This window comes from Peromyscus californicus, unplaced genomic scaffold, assembly GCF_007827085.1.
Source record: "Peromyscus californicus insignis strain IS unplaced genomic scaffold, ASM782708v3 Scaffold_7__1_contigs__length_154581171, whole genome shotgun sequence".
Lineage (NCBI taxonomy): Eukaryota > Metazoa > Chordata > Mammalia > Rodentia > Cricetidae > Peromyscus > Peromyscus californicus.
The window spans coordinates 62681299-62704981 of record NW_026294595.1 but is presented as its reverse complement, the minus strand read 5'-3'; the positions used below and the strand labels follow the sequence as shown (position 1 = coordinate 62704981).

The 23683-nt window shown below is 36.7% G+C and overlaps 2 protein-coding genes across 2 annotated transcripts; one reads left to right on the top strand and one right to left on the bottom strand.

The window, feature by feature from the left end:
- The first annotated feature begins 1094 nt into the window (after positions 1 to 1094).
- LOC128102085 (olfactory receptor 5AL1-like) lies at positions 1095 to 2036 on the top strand. The gene has a single exon (XM_052725599.1). It carries the CDS (start codon positions 1095 to 1097, stop codon positions 2034 to 2036), a length of 942 nt encoding a protein of 313 aa, XP_052581559.1.
- A 7726-nt stretch (positions 2037 to 9762) lies between these two features.
- Positions 9763 to 10722, bottom strand: LOC128101509 (olfactory receptor 1038). The gene has a single exon (XM_052724717.1). The coding sequence runs from the start codon at positions 10720 to 10722 to the stop codon at positions 9763 to 9765; it is 960 nt and encodes a 319-aa protein (XP_052580677.1).
- Positions 10723 to 23683: the final 12961 nt, after the last annotated feature.

Sequence of the window (23683 nt, the reverse complement as noted above, 5' to 3'; positions counted from 1 at the left end):
GATTCCCAGTTCTGGAGTTAGAGGAATGCACCACTATACCTATTTTTTTTTGTTTTGTTTTTACATAGATTCTGTGATTTGAATTCACTGAGGGATTTACTTATCCTTGCATCATTTTATAGAGTCAGGAATGTGCTTCTACATTTAAAAGCTCATTAAAGCTGTTTCTAGTTGCTGATTTCTATTCGGGCATATGGAACACATGATAAATATGATTTTTTCTGTTTCTGTCTTTCTAATAATCTTAAAAATATTTTATGATAGCAATGACACATACACAGCATATAAATATATATGAATTCACACACACCTATATAGAATATACATACACACATACACTTATGACATATGTACATATTCATATCCTTCATCTAATTTGCAAATTCTGCATAATAGCTAAGCTAAAGGAAATTTGAGAATAACATATGTAAAAATAATTTTTAAAATTAAAAACTTGTCCAGGTTATATGGTACAGATATCATCTGTAACTCAAAATCTGTTGCTTTTTCAAGACAGGGTTTCTCTGTGTAGCTTTGTGCCTTTCCTAGAACTCACTCTGTAGCCCAGGCTGGCCTCAAACTCACATAGATCCACCTGGCTCTGCCTCCCAAGGGCTGGGATTAAAGGCGTGTGCCACCACCGCCCAGCCATATAAGTGTTTCTAAAGTCAGTATTTTAAATATTATATCTACAATTAAAATATTCCAGAGGAAGGGATAAGCATTTCTAAAAAGTATTCAGATCGTTACACTATATTCAAATAATACACCAATATAGGTAATACACCATATTCAAATAACTGTCAATTTTCTCTTACTATGAAATTTATATATAGATAGCATATTTATACAAAAGTATAAAAGACCATCTTTCTACCCATCAAAAATTCCCTATAGATTCACACTTGGATTTCTAAACTGGAGAAATGATTTTCAGTAAAATCTGACTCAATGTGAAGATATTTCTCAGAATATGTTCAACATAAGATCAGTGAATCAGAATTAACTCTTGGCTTCTACATGATTATAGTCAAAGGAAGACAGTCTGGAAGGCATGCTGTGCGGGCTTTTTATCACGAACATTTGTACAGTCTATGGCTGGAGACAACAGTTCAGCAGTGTCTGAGTTCATCCTCTTGGGGCTGACAGATGACCCAGAGCTTCAGGTCATCCTCTTTGCTGTGTTTCTAGTCATCTACTTAACTACTGTCATCGGAAATCTAGGACTGATTGTGCTAATCCAAATCAGTCCTCAGCTTCACACCCCCATGTACTTTTTTCTCAGCCACTTGGCTTTTGTTGATTTCTGTTATACATCCTCAGTGACCCCAAACACAGTTACAAATTTTCTTCGAGAAGTTGGAAGTATAACCTTTTATGCATGTGCCACTCAGGTGTGCTGTTTCATCACATTTGTAGTCTGTGAAATGTACTTGCTGTCAATCATGGCCTATGATCGCTACGTGGCCATCTGGAACCCTCTCCTCTATGCAGTTCTCATGCCTAGGAAGCTCTGTCTTCAGATGATCACCAGCACATACATTTACGGATTCTCTGTGGGGCTTGCACAGGCAGTGGCAACCTTCCGCTTGTCTTTCTGTGGCTCCAATGTGGTCAACCACTTCTACTGTGATGACGTTCCCTTAGTGGCTCTGGCCTGTTCTGACACACATGTCAAGGAGCTGATGTTGCTAATCATTGCTGATTTCAACACCCTTTGCTCTCTGGTGATTGTGGTCATTTCTTACATCTTCATAGTCTTTGCCATCCTGAGGATTCACTCTGCTGATGGAAGAAGGAAAGCCTTTTCTACCTGTGCATCCCACCTGACCTCAATCACCATATTTTATGGGACAATTATTTTTATGTACCTGCAGCCCAAGTCAAGCCATTCTCTGAACACAGATAAATTTGCTTCTGTGTTTTATGTGGTGGTGATTCCCATGTTAAATCCACTGATCTACAGCTTGAGAAATAAGGAGGTAAAAAGTGCCCTGAAGAGAATTACTGATAAATTGTCTTTGCCCACTCGTTAATCCAAGAAACACTGGGAAGTAGTCAGAAGACATTTAATTTTGCCTTACTTGAAATGACAATGCTAGGTGACAGAGCTCCTCCATTCTTGCTGAGTTCTATGGCTCATTAGAATGGCACAGGTACATGTGTATATATGCATGTGTGTATGTGTGCTATATGTGCATGTGTGTGTATGCATGTATATGTTTGTATGTGTGTATGTATATGTGCATGTGTGTATATATGTGTATGTCTGTGTGTGTGCTTGAGAGTTTTATAAGTGTATATACGTGTATGTTTGTATCTGCATATATATGTGTGCATGTATGTCTATATGGGTGTATAGCCCAGAGTGAAACTCAGAGCCTTGCATATGATGTTGTAGAGCTTTATTAGTGATGTACACATATCTCTGTCAAAATCTTAATCTCAATGAACCACATTATCATTAATTGTAAGTATATATTATATATACACATGTATATACATATATTCATATATTTTCCATCCATGAATATAGTATATGGAAATAGAGTCTTTTTTGATAAATGTACCATGTTAAACATCTCAGCTTGCATTGTAACAGGTCAATATCTTTCATCTTGTATTTTAAATTAATATGTAGACAATCTGGAAGTAGTAAAAGTTTTCAAAATACTTCTGGCTCTTTTGTTTGATTACCATGTAACCATATCAAGAATTTATTTTTTCCTAACTTCAGGTAGTTGTGAAATAACTAGTTGAGAAGTAGATAGAAACAGTATTCTTCCCTTTAAAGTAAACAAAATGAACACATTGAAATGTAGACTAGGTTTTAAATGATAAGGGAATGGAGAGACATATCAGACGGCAATGCACTTGCTGCCCAAGAGTAAGGACCTTAGTTCAAATTCTCAGCATTCACATTAAAAAACAAAATCAGCATGCCATTGCACCCCTTGAACTCCAGCACCTAGAAAACAGAGACAGGAGGAAACCTGTCCATCCCGATTAGTCTGTTAGTGCACTCTGGATTCAGTGAGAGAAACAATTTCAATATATGACATGAAGAGAGATAGAGAATAATACCCATTGTTTACCTCTACTTCCACAAATGCACATACATTCACATACATTGCACCCAAACATGTACAGTACACACACACACCTGCACACAGAGTTTTTATATGAAATCAAATAAAGATTGTAGAATTATTTCACTGTAACACTTTTAAATATTTAATGAATTTGAAATTTCTTTGCATGAACATATTTTCAAATAGTGTTTTAAGTTCTCTTAAATAAACTACATAAAATATTTATCACCAAGAACAAAAAGAAGTCAATGTTGTTATGTTTAGCAAGGATTACATTAATAAAAATGGTATTTTTTTAGTTTCCAGCTTTTCGTTGTAAAATACCTTACCACATTTACTGAATTCTTTTCCTGTATCACTCTGGATGAATCATTTTAAAAGAAGTGCTTCAGTTAATTTTTTTCAAATGCCAATTGAGGCAGTATTTAAAGTGTATATACATGCAAGGTAGTTTGTATAATTCACTAACACATATATTTAGCAACTGGAAGAAGCTAGGATTGGATCTAATTTTGAAAAACTGTAAAGATTAATTTTTAAGTGGCTATAATGTATTTCCCACTAGTTCTATATCGATGTTTCCAGAGTTCTAACTGGAAGGCCAGAATCAGGGGGTGGGAGGGGTTTCCAACAGACAGGGACTAACCAGAGACAAGTGTTAGGAAGCTGAAATAAAATTTATATTCAGTGTAACCTCACAGAGAAGACAGTTCTGTCTAGAGACCTCCTGCATAAACACTCTAGGAGATATTGACAATAGCACAGGTAGTAGGGGCAGGAGAGGAGCATATTTGATTAATTTGGTCAAAGTGAGAATGTTGGATCATTACCTCAGGTCCAGATACCCAAGGAAGATGGTTGCATGAAAGGCAGCTGTTTTCTAGAACTAAAGAAGCTGGAAACGATAAAATGACAAATGAAGAACAAAATGGGGTATAGTTGGTACACTTGGCTGGGCTTTGACACTCTTCCCGTGGTCTGGAGCAGGCCATTGACAGCAGTAGTGGTTGATAAGTTTGTGATTATGATGTTCCTCCACATTTTGAAAATGTCTTAGTTATCCTTGTTTTGGTGGTAGGAAAAAGACAAGGTAAATTTAACTTAAATTAGCATTTTTCTTCCTGTTTTAAACAGTCATTAAATGATTAATGTTTGTGAAGAATTGAGCAGAAATGACTAAAGTTTGTGAAGAATTGAGCAGAAATCCAGTTAAAAGTTTAGGGGAAAAAGGACACAGATGCAATATGAAGTAATGATGCCTAGCTTTGATCCTATCATCAGACCTGAAGGCACAACTGACGATGAAGACAGGCTAACTTCAGTCATCTAAGAAGCTTCCATCGGTGTACGGTGCTCTATGACCCCCTCTACAAGCTAGACTTAAATTAAATTTCTTCAGAAGTAAATGTGAGAGCCTGATTCTGGAAGAGCAATCGTGAATCATTCAATGCTGATCCTTTCCTATTGGAAAAAAAAAGAAAGAAAGGGAAAAGTCACCACACAGAAGGCAGACCATTGCCTGCCTTTAGCTGTCATTTGCTATCAGTGTGACTCTTTCAGACACAAAAGACAGGTTCTTAGCTGTTACTTCAAACTTTAACAATGTGGTGTAGGGAGGAGAGGAATCTTTGAGTGACTATGTAAGGAGTAGATGAAGTCCTGAGTGAATGGGTATTACTAACAAGCACCAAAGCCTCAGACCCATAGGAAATTGGCAATGCCTTCCTCTGATTTGTATGCAGATGTTGCCAGAGTTTGCAGAAATTAACCACAGCAGCTTTCTCCTCCCAAATGACTGCCATCTGAGACTGCTCCAGTGCAGAGACCTCTTACTAAGACTAGCTAACCCCTCCTTTGGATTGCACATAAGTGCTGAGGTTTCTGGTCGCCACATGTTTGTTACCATTCCAACAGATTGGGCACAGCCAACACAACCTCAGCTTTTCTGCATGTGTGCATGTCTGTCTATTCTTTTTCATTTCCTCATTCCCCAGTTAGGCTACCAGGACTAAACATGCTGGGTGAGGTATTATGAGATCACAAATGTTGAAATCCCCATTCTCTTTACCACTGTGTACTTTGGTTGGTTACAACATGAGAAAAGCATGCTTTATAACCAGAGAAATAATCTTCATCTAAAAATTGGGAATTTTAGAAAAAAATACAAAACAAAACGGAATAAATTTTGTTACATGAAACTGGACTAGAGATGCTTCAGATCTCTGAAAACAGCAAAAAGACATTGACCTACTCATTAAGAGGTTTCTTTCCCCTGACTCCACATCCTCTCCAACATGAGCTGTCTTCAGTGATTTTGATCTTAGCCATTCTGACAAGTGTAAGATGGTATCTCAGAGTCATTTTGATTTGCATTTCCCTGATGACTAAAGATGTTAAGAAATTCCTTAAATGTCTTGCAGCCATTTGAGATTCTTCTGTTGAGAATTCTCTGTTTAGCTCTGTAGCCCATTTTTTTAAATTGGATTGATTGTTATTTTGATGTCTAGTTTCATGAATTCTTTATATATTTTAGAGAACAGACCTATGTCAGATGTGGGGTTGGTGAAGATCTTTTCCCATTCTGTAGGAAATACTCCTCCACTGTTGGTGGGAGTGCAAACTTATATAGCCACTTGGGAAATCAGTATGGCAGTTTCTCAGAAAACTGGGAATCAATCTTCCTCAAGACCCAGCTATACCACTTTTGGGCATATACCCAAGAAATGCTTGATCATACCACAAGGACACATGCTCAACTATGTTCATAGAAGCATTATTCATAATAGCAATAACCTGGAAACAACCTAGATGCCCTTCAACCGAAGATGGATTAAGAAAATATGTTATATATACACAATGGAATACTACTCAGCAGTGAAAAACAATGATATCATGAGGTTTGCAGGCAAATGGATGGAACTAGAAAATATCATCCTGAGTGAGATAACCCAGACTCAGAAGGATAAATATGGTATGTACTCACTCATAAGTGGATACTAGATGTAAAACAAAGGATCATCAGACTACAACCCTTAGCTCCAGAGAAGCTAACTAACACAAAGAGGGATGCATGAATTGTCATGGGAAGGGGAAATAGATGAGATCTCCATGAGTAAACTGGGGATGAAGGGTGGGCAATGGAGGGTTGGGAATGGGGGATGAGAACATAAGAGAATGGGGTGGCCAATCTGGAACAGGGATGGAGTGGGATAGCAATGAAAGAAATACCATAATAGAGAGAGGCAACACGGGGATAGGGAGAAACCAGGTGCTAGGGAAGTTTCCAGGAATCCCCAAGGATGACCCCATGTTAGACTACTAGCAATAGTGGAGAGGGTGCCTGAACTGGCTTTCCCCAGTAATCAGATCAGTGAATACCCTAACTGTCATCATAGAGCCTTTCTCCAGTAACTGATGGAAGCAGATACAGAGATCCACAGCCAAACATCAAGCTGAGCTCCAGTAGTCCAATCGAAGAGAGAGAAGAGGGATTCTATGAGGAAGGGCATCAAAATCATGGTGGGGAAACCTACAGAGACTACCAAACCAAACTAGTGGGAACTCATGAAATTTAGATCAAGAGCTATGGACCTGCATGGGACTGGACTAGGCCTTCTGCATAGCTAAACAGTTGCGTAGCTTGATCTGCTTAAGGGGTCCACGGGCAGTAGGATCAGTCTATCCCTGGTGCATGAGCAGACTTTTTGGAGCCCACTACCTATGATGTGACACTGTGCACAGCCTTGAGGCAGGGGAGGGCCTTGGATCTGCCTCTACTAAACTTACCTCCCCATGGGAGGCATTTCCTTCTTGTAGGACGGAATGGGGTGTAGGTTGGGAGGGGGAAGCTGGTGGGGCAGGAGGAGGGAAGAGGGAGATCTTTGATTGGTATGTAAAATGAATAAAACAATAAAAAGAAATATAAAAAAAGGTTTCATTCATCAACATATTCTTTATTTAAATGTTCATCTTTTTGATTATGAAATGAATATTTTTGATTATTTTATTTTTATGTAGTTTTATCTTTTTATAACATAAACCTATGAATAGAAAATTTGCATCCAGACTTTCCAAAAAGAGGCATATTGTCCACAAAATTTGCTCCTCCTAAAAATTCACAATTTTAATTTTTAAATCATGCTGTATAATTTTTTTATGAGAGCTGATTCATAAAAGTTATCATCCGCCGGGCGGTGGTGGCGCACGCCTTTAATCCCAGCACTCGGGAGGCAGAGCCAGGCGGATCTCTGTGAGTTCGAGGCCAGCCTGGGCTACCAAGTGAGTCCCAGGAAAGGCGCAAAGCTACACAGAGAAACCCTGTCTCGAAAAACCAAAAAACAAAAAACAAAAACAATAAAAGTTATCATCCAATCTCTACTTGTGCTATATGTCACATATGCATCTATTTTCATACATGTGCACATGAACATGAAAATGTTAATAATAATAATAAAATACGTATTTCACATCCATTTAAGAAGCTCACAAATGCCATAGACAGAAGTATAAAAATTAAATATTTATTTAAATATACATGAGACAAAGGTGATAGTAATAAGTTCGAGTAAGGGGCCACTTATAAAGTTAAGCTTATTCTTTTAAGACAAATTCCAGAGACAATTTAGGAATGTATAACTTGCTCTGGAACAAGCTTAGTAATATGGCTGCTGAGTAGCCAAAGTCTTTTGGAACATTTCTCAAGAAATCCACAGTTTACATTAATATGTGTTTGCTAACAATAAGGAACATAAACTATGGAATCAACATAAAAACTCCAGTCCAATGTTTAAGGATCACTGAGGAAAATAATTCTATGAAGGTGACAGATACAAAAAGACCAAGAAAACCAAAGTCCTTCAATTAGTAAAAAACATTGTGAAGGCTTGTATCTCATAGAAACAGCGTGAATTAGACAGTTTTGTTCATATCTGTGGCAGGTGAGTATATTGTGTTAATCCATATGTACAATATCAAACAAAGTAATAAAGGCAAGCTGCTCCTCTGTTGTGATCTCCTCAAAATAAAAAAAAGTCAGCTATGGTGGCTAGACCTGAATCCAAGAGCTCAGGAGGATGAGGCAGGAAGATCACAAGTTTAAAGCCAGGCTGGACCACACAGCTCATTTCAAACTACTCTGGGATATATGGTTAAATATATATATATATACCATGAATCAGTAAATCATACAAACAACAACAAAAGCATGCAAGAGAATTTGTTGAGCTCACAATGATGACAGTGCTTTGGAGAAGCCTATCTGACTCACCTACAAAATAGAGAGGAGGAAATTACCACTGAAGTTTGACAACCCTATGGGATGGCTGTCAGTATCATAATCTTATAAAATGAAAAAATAATAGGACAACAGAAACTGACTACTTTAATTACTCTTCTGAAATATCCAAACAGTATGTGTACATCTATTGAATCACCGGTTTTCATTTCATGTCATGATCTGCAAATGTATTTGAAAAAAATATAAGAAAAAATAGACGTCATGAAAACATAAAGTACTTCTAATTAAATAAATATACAAATGAATTTGCAAGTCTATAAGTCATGTTCTTTCAATTATTTGTAAAAAATCCATGGGAGGTGTATTCTCCTTGGTAGAGTGCTTGCCTGGGATGCATGAAATTCTGGGTTCAGGTGCTAGCTTGCCAATAATCACAGCATTTAAGAGCTGGTGGGAGGAGGATCAGAAGCTCAGTGTCATCCTCAGTTATGTAATGAGTACATCGTCACCATGGGCTACCTATGAACCTGTCTCAAAAAAGGAAATGCTCTTAACCTTTCAATACAGCATCAGTCTAATCTAAGTTATCTAATACCTGTCATTTTCACAATTATAGTTTCACCAGAAGCATAGCTCTCATATAAACTTGAATCTGTCTGTACGATGTTCACAAGGCTATTTGTGTAGTTAGGCCAATTGTAGATAAACACCACACACCTCATAGCTTTATTTGATGGTAAAAAGTACCATTATTTGAATGAGCATCAGAAAGGTACCAGAAAACTCAAATGGGTTTTGTTCTTCACAAGGAATGTAAACTCTCCAAATCCCCATGAATTAAATCTTTAGCTTTATGTGACAACATCAACATAACTGACACTTGACAACACATTTGCTCCCACTGGACCTGGTACTAAACATTTCCTAAAGATGAACCTATGTGTTATTTGGGAAAATCAAAAGAAATATAATGTAATACCAGGAATGGGTTCATAGGCTTGTTCAAAATCCATGGCCTTAAACTAGAACACACCTCTCCTTTGCTTGTAACACTTGTGTTCACTGTGTGGCATGTACTTTGAACATGTGCATGTGACTTGTCTTGTCTGTCCAGACTTTAAGAGCTTGAGCAGTGTCCTTTTTGGTTGTTATTTGTTCACTGAATTGATTCAGGATTGCACTATGCTGCCCAGGCTGGCTTCAAAATTACAATCTTCTTGCATTTGTCTCCTAACTCTTGGGATTACACTTATGCATCACCCCAACTACGAGGAAAATGAATCTATCTTACTGATATCCCGTGATCTACTTGGAACCTCACAAAAACTGTCTAAGTCTGTTCAAGTAAGAAAGGCATTTTCAACTGCTTGGAAAAGAAATACAATTGAAAGTTTGATTTATTTTCCTGCTCATACGTAATAAAACATGCTGTCCTTATTTTCTTAACTTTATTATTTTTAAGGTTTCATACCCTTTATCTAAAGCTTTCTTAGAGGCTTCTTTTACCTCTTTGTTCCTTAGACTATAGATAAGGGGGTTCAACATGGGGATCACCACTGTGTAAAACACTGAAGCCATTTTGTCTGTGTCCAGGGAGTGGTTTGATTTGGGCTGTAGATACATGAAGATGAGCGTGCCGTAGAAAATAGTAACAGCCACCATGTGGGAGCCGCAGGTGGAGATGGCCTTGCGTCGCCCCTGGGTAGAGCGGATTCTCAGGATGGCAGCAATGATAAAGAGATAGGAGGTGAGGACTATGGAAGAGGAGCAGATCATATCAAAGCCAGCGAAAGCAAAGATGAGAACTTCCTTCATGTGTGTGTCTGAGCAGGACAGAGCTAACAGGGGAAGATCATCACAGTAGAAGTGATTGATTACATTAGGTCCACAGTATGTCAAGCGAAAGGTGATGATTGTATGGAAAAGGGCAACTAGAAAGCTATACACATAAGGAACTGCCACTAATTGAATGCACACTCTCTTCGACATCACTGTTGAATAATGAAGGGGGCTGCAGATGGCCACGTAGCGATCATAAGCCATAGAGGCCAGAAGGAAACACTCTGTGATCATGAAGGTAAGAAAGCAGCCCAGCTGTGTAGCACAAGCATGGAAAGGGATGGTGTTGTACTCCACCACAAAGTTCACCATCATCTTTGGTGTGATGGCGGACGAGTAACAGAGGTCAACAAAGGCCAGGTGACTGAGGAAGAAGTACATAGGTGTGTGGAGTCGAGAATCAACCCTGATTATAATAATCAACCCAATGTTGCCTAGGACTGTGACCAGATAGATTGTCAGAAACATCACAAAACATGGGGCCTGGAGTTCTGGCCGGTCTGTGATCCCCTTGAGGATGAACTCGGTGACATAGGAGATGTTCACTTCAGCCATCAATTCTGGAAGATGATGTGGATTTTACTGCATGTGAAGAATAAAAACGACATTTCTCAGTGCCCCAGTCAGTCCTGAGGGAAAAAGGTTGCCAGTGTGTTCCTGCCTTAGAAAATGTCACCCTGGCAGCAATCACATACTTTAATGGCAGTTCTTCATTCTTGTTTCAGGGACAGGAGTTATTTCACACAGAACAATCTTCTAAAGAGTTATTTTGCTTTTTAAGTTTAAAAAATAATGGAAATGAGCCAGGTGGTGGTGGTCCACACCTTTAATCCCAGCACTCAGAAGGCAGAGGCAGGCAGATCTCTGTGAGTTTGAAGACAGCCTTGGCTACAGAGTGAGTTCCAGAACAGGCTCCAAAGCTACACAGAGAAACCCTGTCTCAAAAAACCAAAACCAAAAAAAAAAAAAAAAAAGAAATGATTTTAAATAAACACAATATGTTATAAAATATGTGGGAAACTGACCATGAAAGTTCATGATTTTACTGTCAATTTGTTCTTGAAATATACAAAAGGAAGGCAGCAAAAAGTACATAATTTGCAAGTAGAATTGTGTTTATACTCTCTATTTATTCAAATTTAAAATTCAGCATATTTCCAAGCACATCACCCAGAAAGTAAATATATTTCGGATAGTTCATAAAATAAGCTATTCTAAATTATACATGCATGAATGCGTGTGTCTTTCTCTATAAATATGTGTCAATGTATTGAAACAGTTAAAAATACCCATAACACTTGACTTGGTTGAACATCTAACATGTTTCAAGTAAATATTCCATTGTAAACAGTCCATGAAAATATGTACAGTTTAAGTGAACATTTTTTATGTAACTTGAGAATAATAACAAGAATGAAACCCTGAGAGGTAACTTGAATTCATGTTGTCTTACTTTCTGATCTATGTTGTATAAAGAACCAGGACCGAGGAAACGTAAAAGAAAGCATTTAATTTGGGGTTCATAGTTCAAAAGGGTTAGAGTTCATGACCATCACAGCAGGAAGTATGTCAGCAGTCCAGCAGGCATAGAGCTGGAGCAGTGGCTGAGAATTTACATCTTTTCCACAAACATGTGGCAGAGAGAGTTAAGTAGGAATGACTTGAGTTATTGAAAACTAAAAGCCCACTCCTAGTGACACACCTCCTCCATGAAGGCCACACCTCCCAATCCTTTCCAAACAGTTCCACCAACCGTGGACCAAGCATTCAAATATATGAGCCAATGAGGGCCATTTTCATTCTAAATACCACAATGTGTCAATTTTAAATGATTAGATCGTTGTTTTTTTCAGATGTAGTTAAATATTATTTCTACCTTATATTCTACTTTACATGAATTTATTTAAGTAGGAGAATTAATCTGAGTTTCTTGCTTTTTCTGGGCTGAAAGTTGTCCATTTACAATTCAAAAATAAAAGAAAAAGAAAGCAGGTAATATTAGTGGTCACATAGAGGGAACAGTATAGCATTGGTGTGGCTGGAGTCATTATTTCTAGTCACCACTGTGCTACACAGACTATAGTAGCTTTCTGTTTAAGCTTTGATTTTGAGCAAACAGAATAAAACTAACACATAAACCATGTTTTTGTGTAGTGTCTAATTTACAACTCTAGATTATCTAAATCAATTCTTACTTAAAAAAAAGTTCTCTTGTGGCTTCTAATTCATTTCTTAGTTTGTTCTGAAGCAAATTACTGCTTTGTTGCTGTGTGTCCCAGCATTTCCACATCTCTGTCAATTTTTAGAGGAAATCCACATAAGCCATTGACATATTTTACTACAAATTTTATGCAAAACTGAGTCACATTTCATCCTACATTGTAACTTTCTTTCAGCGAGTTTTTCCCACAGGTGTTCCTGCACAGTAGTTACTATTTTCTTTCTAACAGCCCAATGTAATCTAACAGAAATTCCTCATCTTGAGGGTGGCATCCAGAGATGAACATCTCTAACATTCCCAGAATGTTTTGCACAGTGACTCATGTTTGTGTTCCATAGCTTGTACAGCACTTTTACTAGCTGGATTGGAAAGCAGGTCTAAGCCATATTTTCAGTTACTTTACTTCTATCTTTTTGTTGTTTTCTATGGTATGTTGGAATTATTTGTCTCTACCAGGCTAGTGGAGTTCATGTCAAAGATGTGATAAGTGTTTTATATATATGAATAATTTTAAGAAAGCAAATTACTTCTATTTCCTCATTTTTCTTTCTGAAAACAATTCACAAAGGAATGTATCAATACTGTGGTTCTCATTTGCCATCTGTTTGTGAAACCTATCTTCCTCTGCTTTCACACACAAAATTCAGATTTTTTCATTCACCCTTAATTTATCTACAACCTATGTTTATTGTTTCTTTGGCCTGACACTTGTTTTTCAGCTTAAGTTAGCAACAAGTTCATGAATCACATGACTCAACTTCCTGTGGGCTGGGGATGCATGTATGTGCCACCATGCCCATCTGTAAACTTGTTTTTTTGCTCCAAAATACATAAACATTTTATACATTATTTATCATCCATATATCCATCCATCAATAATCTATCTATCTATCTATCTATCTATCTATCTATCTATCTATCTATCTATTTCTGTTTGTGCTTATGTATGTGTGTTCAGGTGCATGTCCCATGAAATACATTATCTCAGAAATAACAGAACAAATGGCAAGAATCTGCTCTCTTCTTCTATCTTATGGGCTCCAGGGATTGAACTCAGACCATCAAGCTTGATGACAAACACTTTTGACCACTGAGCTGTCTGCCAGCCCCTAAGTTCTGCAAACATTTTGGTTTTAAAAAACTAAACATTTGATTAATTCTTTGAATCAAGTTATCAAAAAATTATATATATATATATATAATATATATATATATATATTTCATTAATAAGACAAATTTCAAACACAGGTTAATTTTGGCTTTAATTGATTATTCATAAAATTGAAAAGTCAGATTATTTTAATTATTGTATAGCAAGATAATTTCAACTCTAGGAATTCTCTTTCTTGCTGTCTTCCTCTCTCTTATATATACATATGTCTATATGTATATACAAATATGTATAACATAAAAATCACCTATCTGGCAGAAATTATTAACAGAAAATTTAAGTGTTTACTAAACTGTATCAGTTGAGGAAAAATGCTTTTTTTAATAATTAGTTCACCATGCACAACAAAGACATAAACAACTATAACATTTTCCAATATTGATGAGTTTCCTTTCCTTTGTCTTCTTCTGGTCTCTACAGACTCTGTTTGGCTCATTTATTTTCTGAAATATACTTCTTGGGGAAATTAAATTTCCCTTTGAATGAATTACTCAATGACATTGATTCTTTGGAATTTTGCAAACTTTGGAATCTGACACAGCAATAACGTTTTGCACAGAAAAGTTACTAATTTAAAAGAAAAGGCAGTAAGGACTCAGGCAAACACTTCTTGCTCTATTTTCTGCTTAGTATTACAGGTCCTCCTGGGGCTCTGTGAGCATTTTCCAGGGCTCTCCCCAATAATATCTTTCAGGCTTTTTTCCTCACCAGAGATTAGAAACTGAGCTATAAGTTATATGCACCATGTAACAGACACGTTCAGCCTCAGTCCCTTCTTCAACTCTAACAAGTTCTACACATAAGCCAAACATGTAGACTGCCATAAAAACATGTTGGAAAGCCCCAGGATGAGATTTGGTTCTCTGTAGCCTTCATTAGAGCCAAAACATTCTGACAGACACCATGTGGTTAAATGATAATTCAATTGGTTATTTCATTTCAGAGTTCAATACTTATAACTTGAATCATTCTTGCTTGAGAACCAAAGGAAAAAAATTTCCACACATAATGGTGTATGTCTCTATTTGTAGCACTCAGAGGTCAAGACAGGTAGATTTTCTTTAAAAATAGAGAAAAACAAAATGATAAATTATTTTATATCCCCACTTCTATAGGATAAAGGCCAAAGATTAAAGTGATTTGTTTGTAAGTATTGTTACTAACATTTAAATGAAAGCTACGATGTTTATAAAATGATTTCAGACATCCTGCCTGACCACAATCTCTCCTTCATTCATCACAGAATGCTAATTCTCTTTTGTGAATATTATGGCAGAAAAGAAGATAAATTCTAAGAGATCATCTAGTTAACTTAAGGTCATTCAAGGAGTGGGAGTGAGAAGGGGAGAGAGACAGAGAAGGGGGTTAAAAAGTAGCAATTTAGGTAAAATGTATATTCTTAGGAAAACTATGAAGACATAAAATGCAGAACACAATTTGACTTCATTTAATACCACAGCTCACCAAAAAGGAATCTTTCTAATGGGAATCTGGTGTCTATGGCCAGATTGGTTGTTACATTGGTACCCAGACTCCATCTGACTTACCTTCTTAGCAATAAGCTTGCCTTCCAGTGAGCTCATTCTGAAGTTGTCTTGGTGATTTATTATTTCCTAGGTCCCTTTAGATCTCAACCTCTCCTGAGGTATGTGGAAGTTATTAAATTTCCTTGTGTTTTCCTTAGTGGAAGACAAGCTGTACAAATTATATTGTGGATTTTCAATACATCTCTTAACTCGAATCCAGAAGGGGCACTCTTGCAACATAACAATTAAATATTTCCTTTAAAGTAAACATGAGCTCTACTATAGAAGAAAACATAATAAAACGCAGTGTGTTGCTCATTGTTATTATGAAATCTGGCCCTGTAAAATGAAAATCAATGATTAAATTTTGGACAAAATTCCTATTTCCACAATTTTAAAATTAAGTAAAAGCATTACTTTTCTTATGACATTTTTTGAGACGATTGAATGAGTCAACATATGTAAAGGGTTTAGTAAACTAAAATTAGTGGGATTTGAAAGAGACTCATATAAAACTAAGACAGTTGTAGTGCTATAAATAATAAAAAGATAAGTCTAGCAATAAATCAAAAACAAGAATTTCTAGCATATTTAACCTCTAGCATGGTGAATAGAAAAAAATTATTAAATGTTTCTCATCAATATTCTATTATCTTTAATGAAAAGTATTGATGATTGTTTTTGAATGTTCCTCAAAATTAATTTGTATGATTGTCTTTCTTTCTTGAATGTGTGTGTGTGTTTATATCTGTGTCTGTGTACATGTGACTTACTTTTCCATGATGCTTATATTTTGTTAGTGTACATGTTCACTATTAAATTCATTTTTGAGACGGAACTTATTATCTTTTCTGACTAATTTGTATCTCTATACCTTCTATATGCAAATTTATTATAAAACATGCTACCTTCTTTATGTACACTCATTTTGTAGGATATTATGGACTGCTATTTATTTATATAGTGTTTGCTTTTGCAAATCAAAATTTAAAAGTAGAAATTCTGACTCATTTAAACTTCAATTTCAATCTTAAGTTAAATATATTGTAAAATATGCACTAAGTGTATATGTATGAGTTTGCAAAACACAACTCAAACTACAAATATATATTGTCTTATTTGCTGCTGTTTCTTTCTGCTTCTCAGAATCTCTTGCTCTTTTCAATTCAGTCATCTACCTATAACTGGAGCCAACACAGTCGATGTTTACATTCTGTTGACAAACAGAATACTTTGCGTTCTCAGCTACATCCCATCTGAAATATGTTATATACTGTCTCATCCTTTGTCCTTTATGACATTATCATATTCTCTATTTTTTTCCCATCTCACTAATTTCAAACTTGGATTCACCTTTTCTCTTTAAAAGATTAATATATATCTGTTAACTAATATATATAACATATATGTCTAATACACACACATATATTACATTACATTACATTACATTACATTACATTACATGGGACAGAATGTAATGACAGAATGCCAGATGCCCTAGAGCCAGAGCTGGAGGAGGTTGGGAACCTTCGGTTCTAGGTGCTGAGAACCAAGCTCAGAAGTTCTAGGAGAGCAAGCAGTAATCACTACCCTTCTCTTCTGAGCTGTCTCTCCATTTCCTCATTGTAGAGTCACTTTTGTTGACAACCACAATTAAAATAGCAATTAGTAATAAATTTATTTTTATTTTGTAATATAGTGTTTTATATAACCTAGACCAGCACATAAACTTCTGTGTGTTTAAAACCATCCTTGAACTCTCCTGATCCTTCCACCTCCACCTCATAAGTACTAAGATTACAGGCCTATGCCACTACACATAACTATAACAAGTGTTTTGCTTTGTTTTGTTTTTAATATACTTCTTTTTCCCACACACACCCCTTCAGCATCAGAGCTCTACATCTCAACGGAGTTTGAAGTCTGCCCAAAGATAGATAGAGCATCTAATACTCAAGGCCAAGTTCTCAGTTCCAAGTCTGCTCCTAAGTGCTTTGTCTGGTGAGCAGCAATGCTCCTTAGTCTTGTATTCCAGTCAAATGAGTCTTTATCTTTGGCTCTCTGTCTTCCTTACTTCTCAACATTAACATCTAATTTATAATTTAGATGTTCACAGTGCCTGACCTTTCCTTCTATTTCCATAGTCATATTCCAGCACTACTAAGTAGATAGAGTTTCCTTCCTAAGGTAACGAAATCTCTAGAACAAGAGGAAAAACACACAAAAGCAGTAGACAGCAAGACATAATCAAACTCAGGGCTGAAAATCAGTAGAATACAAACAAACAAACAAGAAACAAAACAAAGAATCAAAGAAACAAAGAGTTGGTTCTTGGAGAAAATCACAAGAGTGACAAACCCTTAGCTAATTTCAATAAAAGATAGAGATAGAATCCAATTAATCTAACAAAATTAGAGGTGAAAAGAGGAATATTGAAGGAAATCCAGAGAATGATAAAGGGATTCTTAAAAAAAACTATATAAAAAAAACCCTTCAAAATTGGAAAATTTTAAAAGAGTTTTCTTGAAATATACCAGCCACCAAAATTGAATCAAGATCAGATGGGCAATTTAAACTGACTTATGACCCCCAGTGAAATAGAAGCAGTTGTCAAAAGTCTACTAACCAAAACAAACAAACAAACAAACAAACAAACAGATGAACAGAACAAAAACCAGGGCCAGAGGGTTTTAGCAAGGAATTCTTGGACTTTAAAAAAATAATTAATGCCAAAACCTCCTCAAATTCTTACACAAAAGTAGAAACAGAAGATCTATTTCCCAGTGTTGCCCAGTTCATTTTATGAGGCAACAGTTTTCCTGATATCTAAACTATATAAATACCCATCAATGGAAAGAGACTATGGACCAAATTCCATTATGAATATAGATGAATAAAGTCTCAATAAAATACTTGTAAAACAATTCCAAGAACACCTTAAAAATTATCTACTTTGATCAAATAGGCTTTATCCCAGAGATATAGGGATAGTTTACCATATGCAAATCAATGAATATAATCTACCATATAAACAGAGTAAAAGACAAAAACCACATGATCATCTCATCAGATGCATAAAATGACTTTGACGAAATCCAATGTCCCTTCATGATATAAGTCCTGGAGAGATTGGGGATATAAGGGACATACTCAACATAATAAAGGTGATCCACAGAAACCCCATAAATAACATCAAGCTAACTGGAGAGAAACTGCAAGAATTTCTGCTAAATTCAGGAACAAGACAAGGTTGCCCATTCTTTCCATACCAAGTATTCAATATAGTACCAGAAGTTTTAGCTAGAACAATAGGACAACTAGAAGAGATCAAGAAAATAGAAAGGGAAGAAGTCAAAGTATCTTTATTTGTCAATGTCATGATTGTATACCCAAGTCACTATAAAGATTCCAACTAGAAACTCCGACTGATAATAAACATTTTCAAAAATATCAGGGAACAAAATTAATACACAAAAATTAGGGGTCTTCCCATATGTAAGGGGAAAATGGACTGAGAAAGAAGTCAGGGAATAGCATCTTTCACACCCTCAAAAAACACAAAGTATCTTGGAGCAACTTTAACCAAGTAAAGGAAAGATTTGTTATAATAAAAACCTTAAGACACCATAGAAATAAATTGAAGATATTAGAAGATGGAAAGATCTCCCATGCTCACAGATCAGTAAGATTAATAATAAAAATGGCCATCAAACCAAAAGCTGTTTAATCCCCATAAAAATTCCAATACCATTCCTCATAGAACTTTTAAATACAATTTTCAGCTTAAGCACAGAAAAGGGGGAGAACAATCATAGAACAATCCGGGATAATAAAACACTAGACGTATCATTATGCCTGACCTCAAATTGTATTGCAAAGCTATAGTAGTAAAAATGGCAAGGCATTTGCACAAAAACAGACACATTGATAAGTGGAATAAAAAATGAAGACTTATCCATAAATTCACACACCTCTGGAGAACTGATTATTGATAAAGTGGTCAGAAATACATGCTGGAATAAGAGACAACCTCTTCAACAAATGATGCTGTTCAAACTAGATGGAGGTGTGTAGAAAAAATGTGAATATATCCATACTTTTTAGCCTGCTCAATTATAAATGGATCAAAGAAGTCAATGTAAGATCAGACGCACTGGTTCTGACAGAAGAGAAAGTGGAGAATAGTCTTGAACTTATTGGCATAGGAAGGTGCTTTCTGAATAGAATAGCCAGAGCATAGGCACTAAGAACAACAAATAATAAACGGGACTATATGAAACTGAGAAGCTCAAGAATGACAAAGGACTCTGTCATTTGGATAAAGTGGCAGCCTACAGAACAGGAAAAGACTTTGACACCTACACTTAGAATATAGGAGTATTACCTAAAATATGAAAAGAAATAAAAATACTGGACATCAAGAAAAAAAATAACTCAACTTAAAATGAGATACAGACCTATTAGAGGGAGGAGTCTCAAAAAAAGGAAACACCAATGGCAAAGAATCAATAAAGAAATGTTCGACATCTTTAGTCATCAGGGAACTGTAAATCAAAACTACTTCGAAGTTTCATCTTAAGCCAGTTTGAATGGCTAAATAAATAAATAAATAAATAAATAAATAAATAAATAAATAAATAAATGACATTTCATTCTGGTGAGGATGTGAAGTAAGGGGAACACTCTTCCATTGCTCATGGGACTGAAAACTTGCACAGCCTCTATGGAAATCAGTGTGGTGATTCAGGAAGCTGGAAATAGGTCTACATCAAAATCCAACTATACTATTTCTTAGTTATATACCCAAACATTTCATCATACTACAGAGACACTTATTCAGCCATGTTCTTTGCTGCTCTAGTCATAATAGCCAGAAATCAGAAACAGCTCAAATCTCATCATGGGGTAATAGGATAAAGAAAATGTGGCATGTTTACACAGTTGAATATTTCTCAACTATTAAAAGATAAAATTATGCCGGGCAGTGGTGGCCTTTAATCCCAGCACTCGGGAGGCAGAGCCAGGTGGGTTCTGTGAGTTCGAGGCCAGCCTGGGCTACCAAGTGAGTTCCAGGAAAGGCGCAAAGCTACACAGAGAAACCCTGTCTCGAAAAAACCAAATAAATAAATAAATAAATAAAATTATGAAATTTTCAGGTAAATAAATAGAGCTGTAAAAAAGAAATCATGAGTAATGTATTCCAGACCAAGAAAGACAAATATGGTTTGTATTCACTTGGATGTAGACATTACTTGTTAAGTCTTTGAGTGGCAAGTACAATGTGTAGAACCACAAAAGTCAGGTACATTGTAAGGGGCTAGGACATTGGGAAGGTTCTCCTTAGGAAGGTGAAATAGAATAGATAGTTATAGATGGACAGGATGGAGCGAGGGTCTTGCAGGGGAGGATCAAACAGGGAGGGGAAGGAAGAGGAGAGCAAGGGACTGAATACGGAGAGGGACAGCTAAAACTAAGGGCCATTTTAAGGGTTGTTTTCATACCCTTATCCTTTCATACCCTTTATGAAAACCAAATACAGTATAAGTCTCCTATAATATACGTATATGAAGATGATCTAAATGAAATCATCAAATAATGGGGGAGATGATGCCCCAATTGGACATGTGTCTTTATCAAATGAAGCTTCCTGTACCAGGAATGGCTTATTTCTATTGTCAAGTTCATTGCAAGAGATGCTTCATGGGAACCCCCAAACAACCCAGGTTACTGCCATGGCTATTGGTTGCTCTCTACAAAATGACAGTAAGGTCTTGTTGCTGAAGATAACACCTAAATAACTCATTGAACATAGAGAAGTCTACCTGGTGCTTACCTAGGAGGGCTTTCCTCCCTACTGACAAATTTCATGATACTGGAAGATACTCTGTAGGCTGCTATTGGAGAAAGGTAATCACCAACTCAGCTACAAACGCTTTCATCTACGACGATAACCTGTGTGTAAGATACACTAGTGCAACAGTGGCACGAAGCCTGTGAGAATGACCAACCAATATCTGAATGGATTTTAGGTGCACTCATGAGATCAAACCCATCCCTGACTATCATTGCCTGGGGAACCAGCCTCCAGACAACCCAGGACTTGAAAGGAATCCACAGTAGAAACTCATGTGTTCTAGCTACATGACACTTCCTTGTATTTATTTTTATTCATCGAAAATTTATATAAACTAACATTATTCTTATCAATTAGACAGTACAGATTAAGAAAAAATCACCTTTATAATAATCCACAGGTAAAGATGCCCAGTAGAATGGGATGTTGCCATGAAATAAACACAATACTTTACAGTCAATGGGAATCCCCCCACACCCAATCATATCATACCAGATACCACAGAAAGATAGCAGCAGCAAATATGTAAAGGCACAGAAGAAGCAAAAGATGTTTCAGGGTCTGTGGTCTCAGGACCTTGCCTATCCAAGATTGACCCATCAGAGAATTTCCTCCTGGTGGGCTGACACCTTGAATTTCAATTATTGCCTGCTGCTCCTCTGACAGGGCCACTGGTACCTGACACTACTTAGGTATCCAAGGACCTAAGAGTAGATAGTCCAGGGAACTAGGTGAAAACCAAACACTACTGTTCTTGTCAAGGAACATAGCAAGAAAATGACTACTAACAGCATTCTGCTATACTAATAGACAAGTGTCTCACTCAGCCATCATCAGAGAAGCTTCCTCTTGAAGTAGATGAGAATAAATACAGAGATCCACAGCTAGATAATGTGCAGAGAGTTAGAGATCTTGGAACACTTGGTTCTAAATTGGACGCCTCCATCAAATCCCTCATCTCACAGCTCAAGGAACCTTGTGGAAGAGAAAGCAGAAAGAATGGAAGAGCAAGGGGTATGGAGAACACCATAGAAACAATGTATTTTAAACACAACTGGACCAATGCATATACGAAATCACAGAGACTGTGACAGCATACATAGGTTTGGTACTGGTCTGGACCTGTACATGAATTTCTAAAAAGTCTTATTAATAAGAACAAACCCAGAGCCAGGTATTGAGGTGAATGCTGAAAGATCAGAGAAACAGAACAAGCCATATCCAACCTCACCTTGCCAGCTTCTCAGCTGATTTTATTTCCTCAAACTGGAAGCCTTTGAGTCCTCACCCGATTTGATCTCAGCTGAGCTGCTGCTCAAAAGCCTAAAAGCTTAAAAAACCTCCAGTTCCTGGTCCTCATTCCTTATATACCTTTTTTCTTCTTGCCATCACTTCTTGGAATTAAAGGCCTGTGTCTTTCCCAAGCAAGACATAAGATCTCAAGTGCTGGAGATCTTAGGTGTGTGTCACCATGCCTGGCTGTTTCCAGTGTGACCTTGAACTCACAGAGATCCATCTGGATCTCTGTCTCTGGAATGCCAGGATTAAAGGTGTGTGCTACCACTGCCTAACTTCTATGTTTAATATAGTGGCCATTCTGTTCTCTGACCCCCAGATAAGTTTATTGGAGTGCACAACATATCAACCACATGGGCCTAATGGGGTCCCAGTGCTAGAAGCAAAGTAGACCCAGCCCTCATCCCTAGCTCAGAAGATATCTCCAATTGAAAACTGCTTGCAAATGAAAAATTAATTTTATCTAACAGATCACTGAGTATCCAAACCACTATTAAGGCCAGGCCACATGTCCTGCAGCAGATGACTAACACTCTCAATATGCAATCAACCTCCTCATCCATCCCATCATGAGATGTCTGATCAACATGGCCTGTTTCCATTAATAGTTGTCAGTTTTGTTTAGCCAGGATCCCCTTTATTCCTTCTGCTCCCTGAGAGTCATTTAAAATCCACTGATACCCTCCATCCTGTGGAACCTCACTTTTCCACTCTATTTTCAGAGTGGACCCTGAACTTCACCCACAGTGGAAGAAGTCATGGAGAGAGAGAGAGAGAGAGAGAGAGAGAGAGAGAGAGAGAGAGAGAGAGAGAGAGAGAGAGAGAGAAGAAGAAGAAGAAGAAGAAGAAGAAGAAGAAGAAGAAGAAGAAGAAGAAGAAGAAGAAGAAAAGAAGAAAAAGAAGAAGAAGAAGAAGAAGAAGAAGAAGAAGAAGAAGAAGAAGAAGAAGAAGAAGAAGAAGAAGAAGAGGCAGAAGAAAAATACTACAGAGGATGAAAACTTGCACAAGAATAAAATGGAAACCTTCACAATATATATCACCCATAAAATTCCGGATTGTCAAGGGATCCATACATTGAAAATTCATCAATTTTGAAAGCTCTTAGTACTGCAGATAATTTTATAGGCAATAAAACATTACATCAGTGTGAGTTCTGGCATGTAATATATGTACTGACATAAGATATACATCAAAATAGTAAAATAAAGGCATCAAAGAATGGCCTAATTACATTAGAATTGTAATTATAATGATAATTCTATCACTTACACACCTGTGTTTTGAATACCTTTCAAATTGGTCTAGGATTTTCCAATGAGGGGAGGAACACTTAGCTGTAGCTGTATGTAAGGTACTAAAGGTAAAGAGAGATGCTTTCTGTGTGTTTACTCTCATGTAATTTATAGCCTTATGAGATCACCATCTAGTACAATTGCAACAGGATATAA

Excerpts from the sequence above, each read along its gene's own strand:
- LOC128102085 (XM_052725599.1), top strand. The coding sequence starts at position 1,095 with ATGGCTGGAGACAACAGTTCAGCAGTGTCTGAGTTCATCCTCTTGGGG.
- LOC128101509 (XM_052724717.1), bottom strand. The coding sequence starts at position 10,722 with ATGGCTGAAGTGAACATCTCCTATGTCACCGAGTTCATCCTCAAGGGG.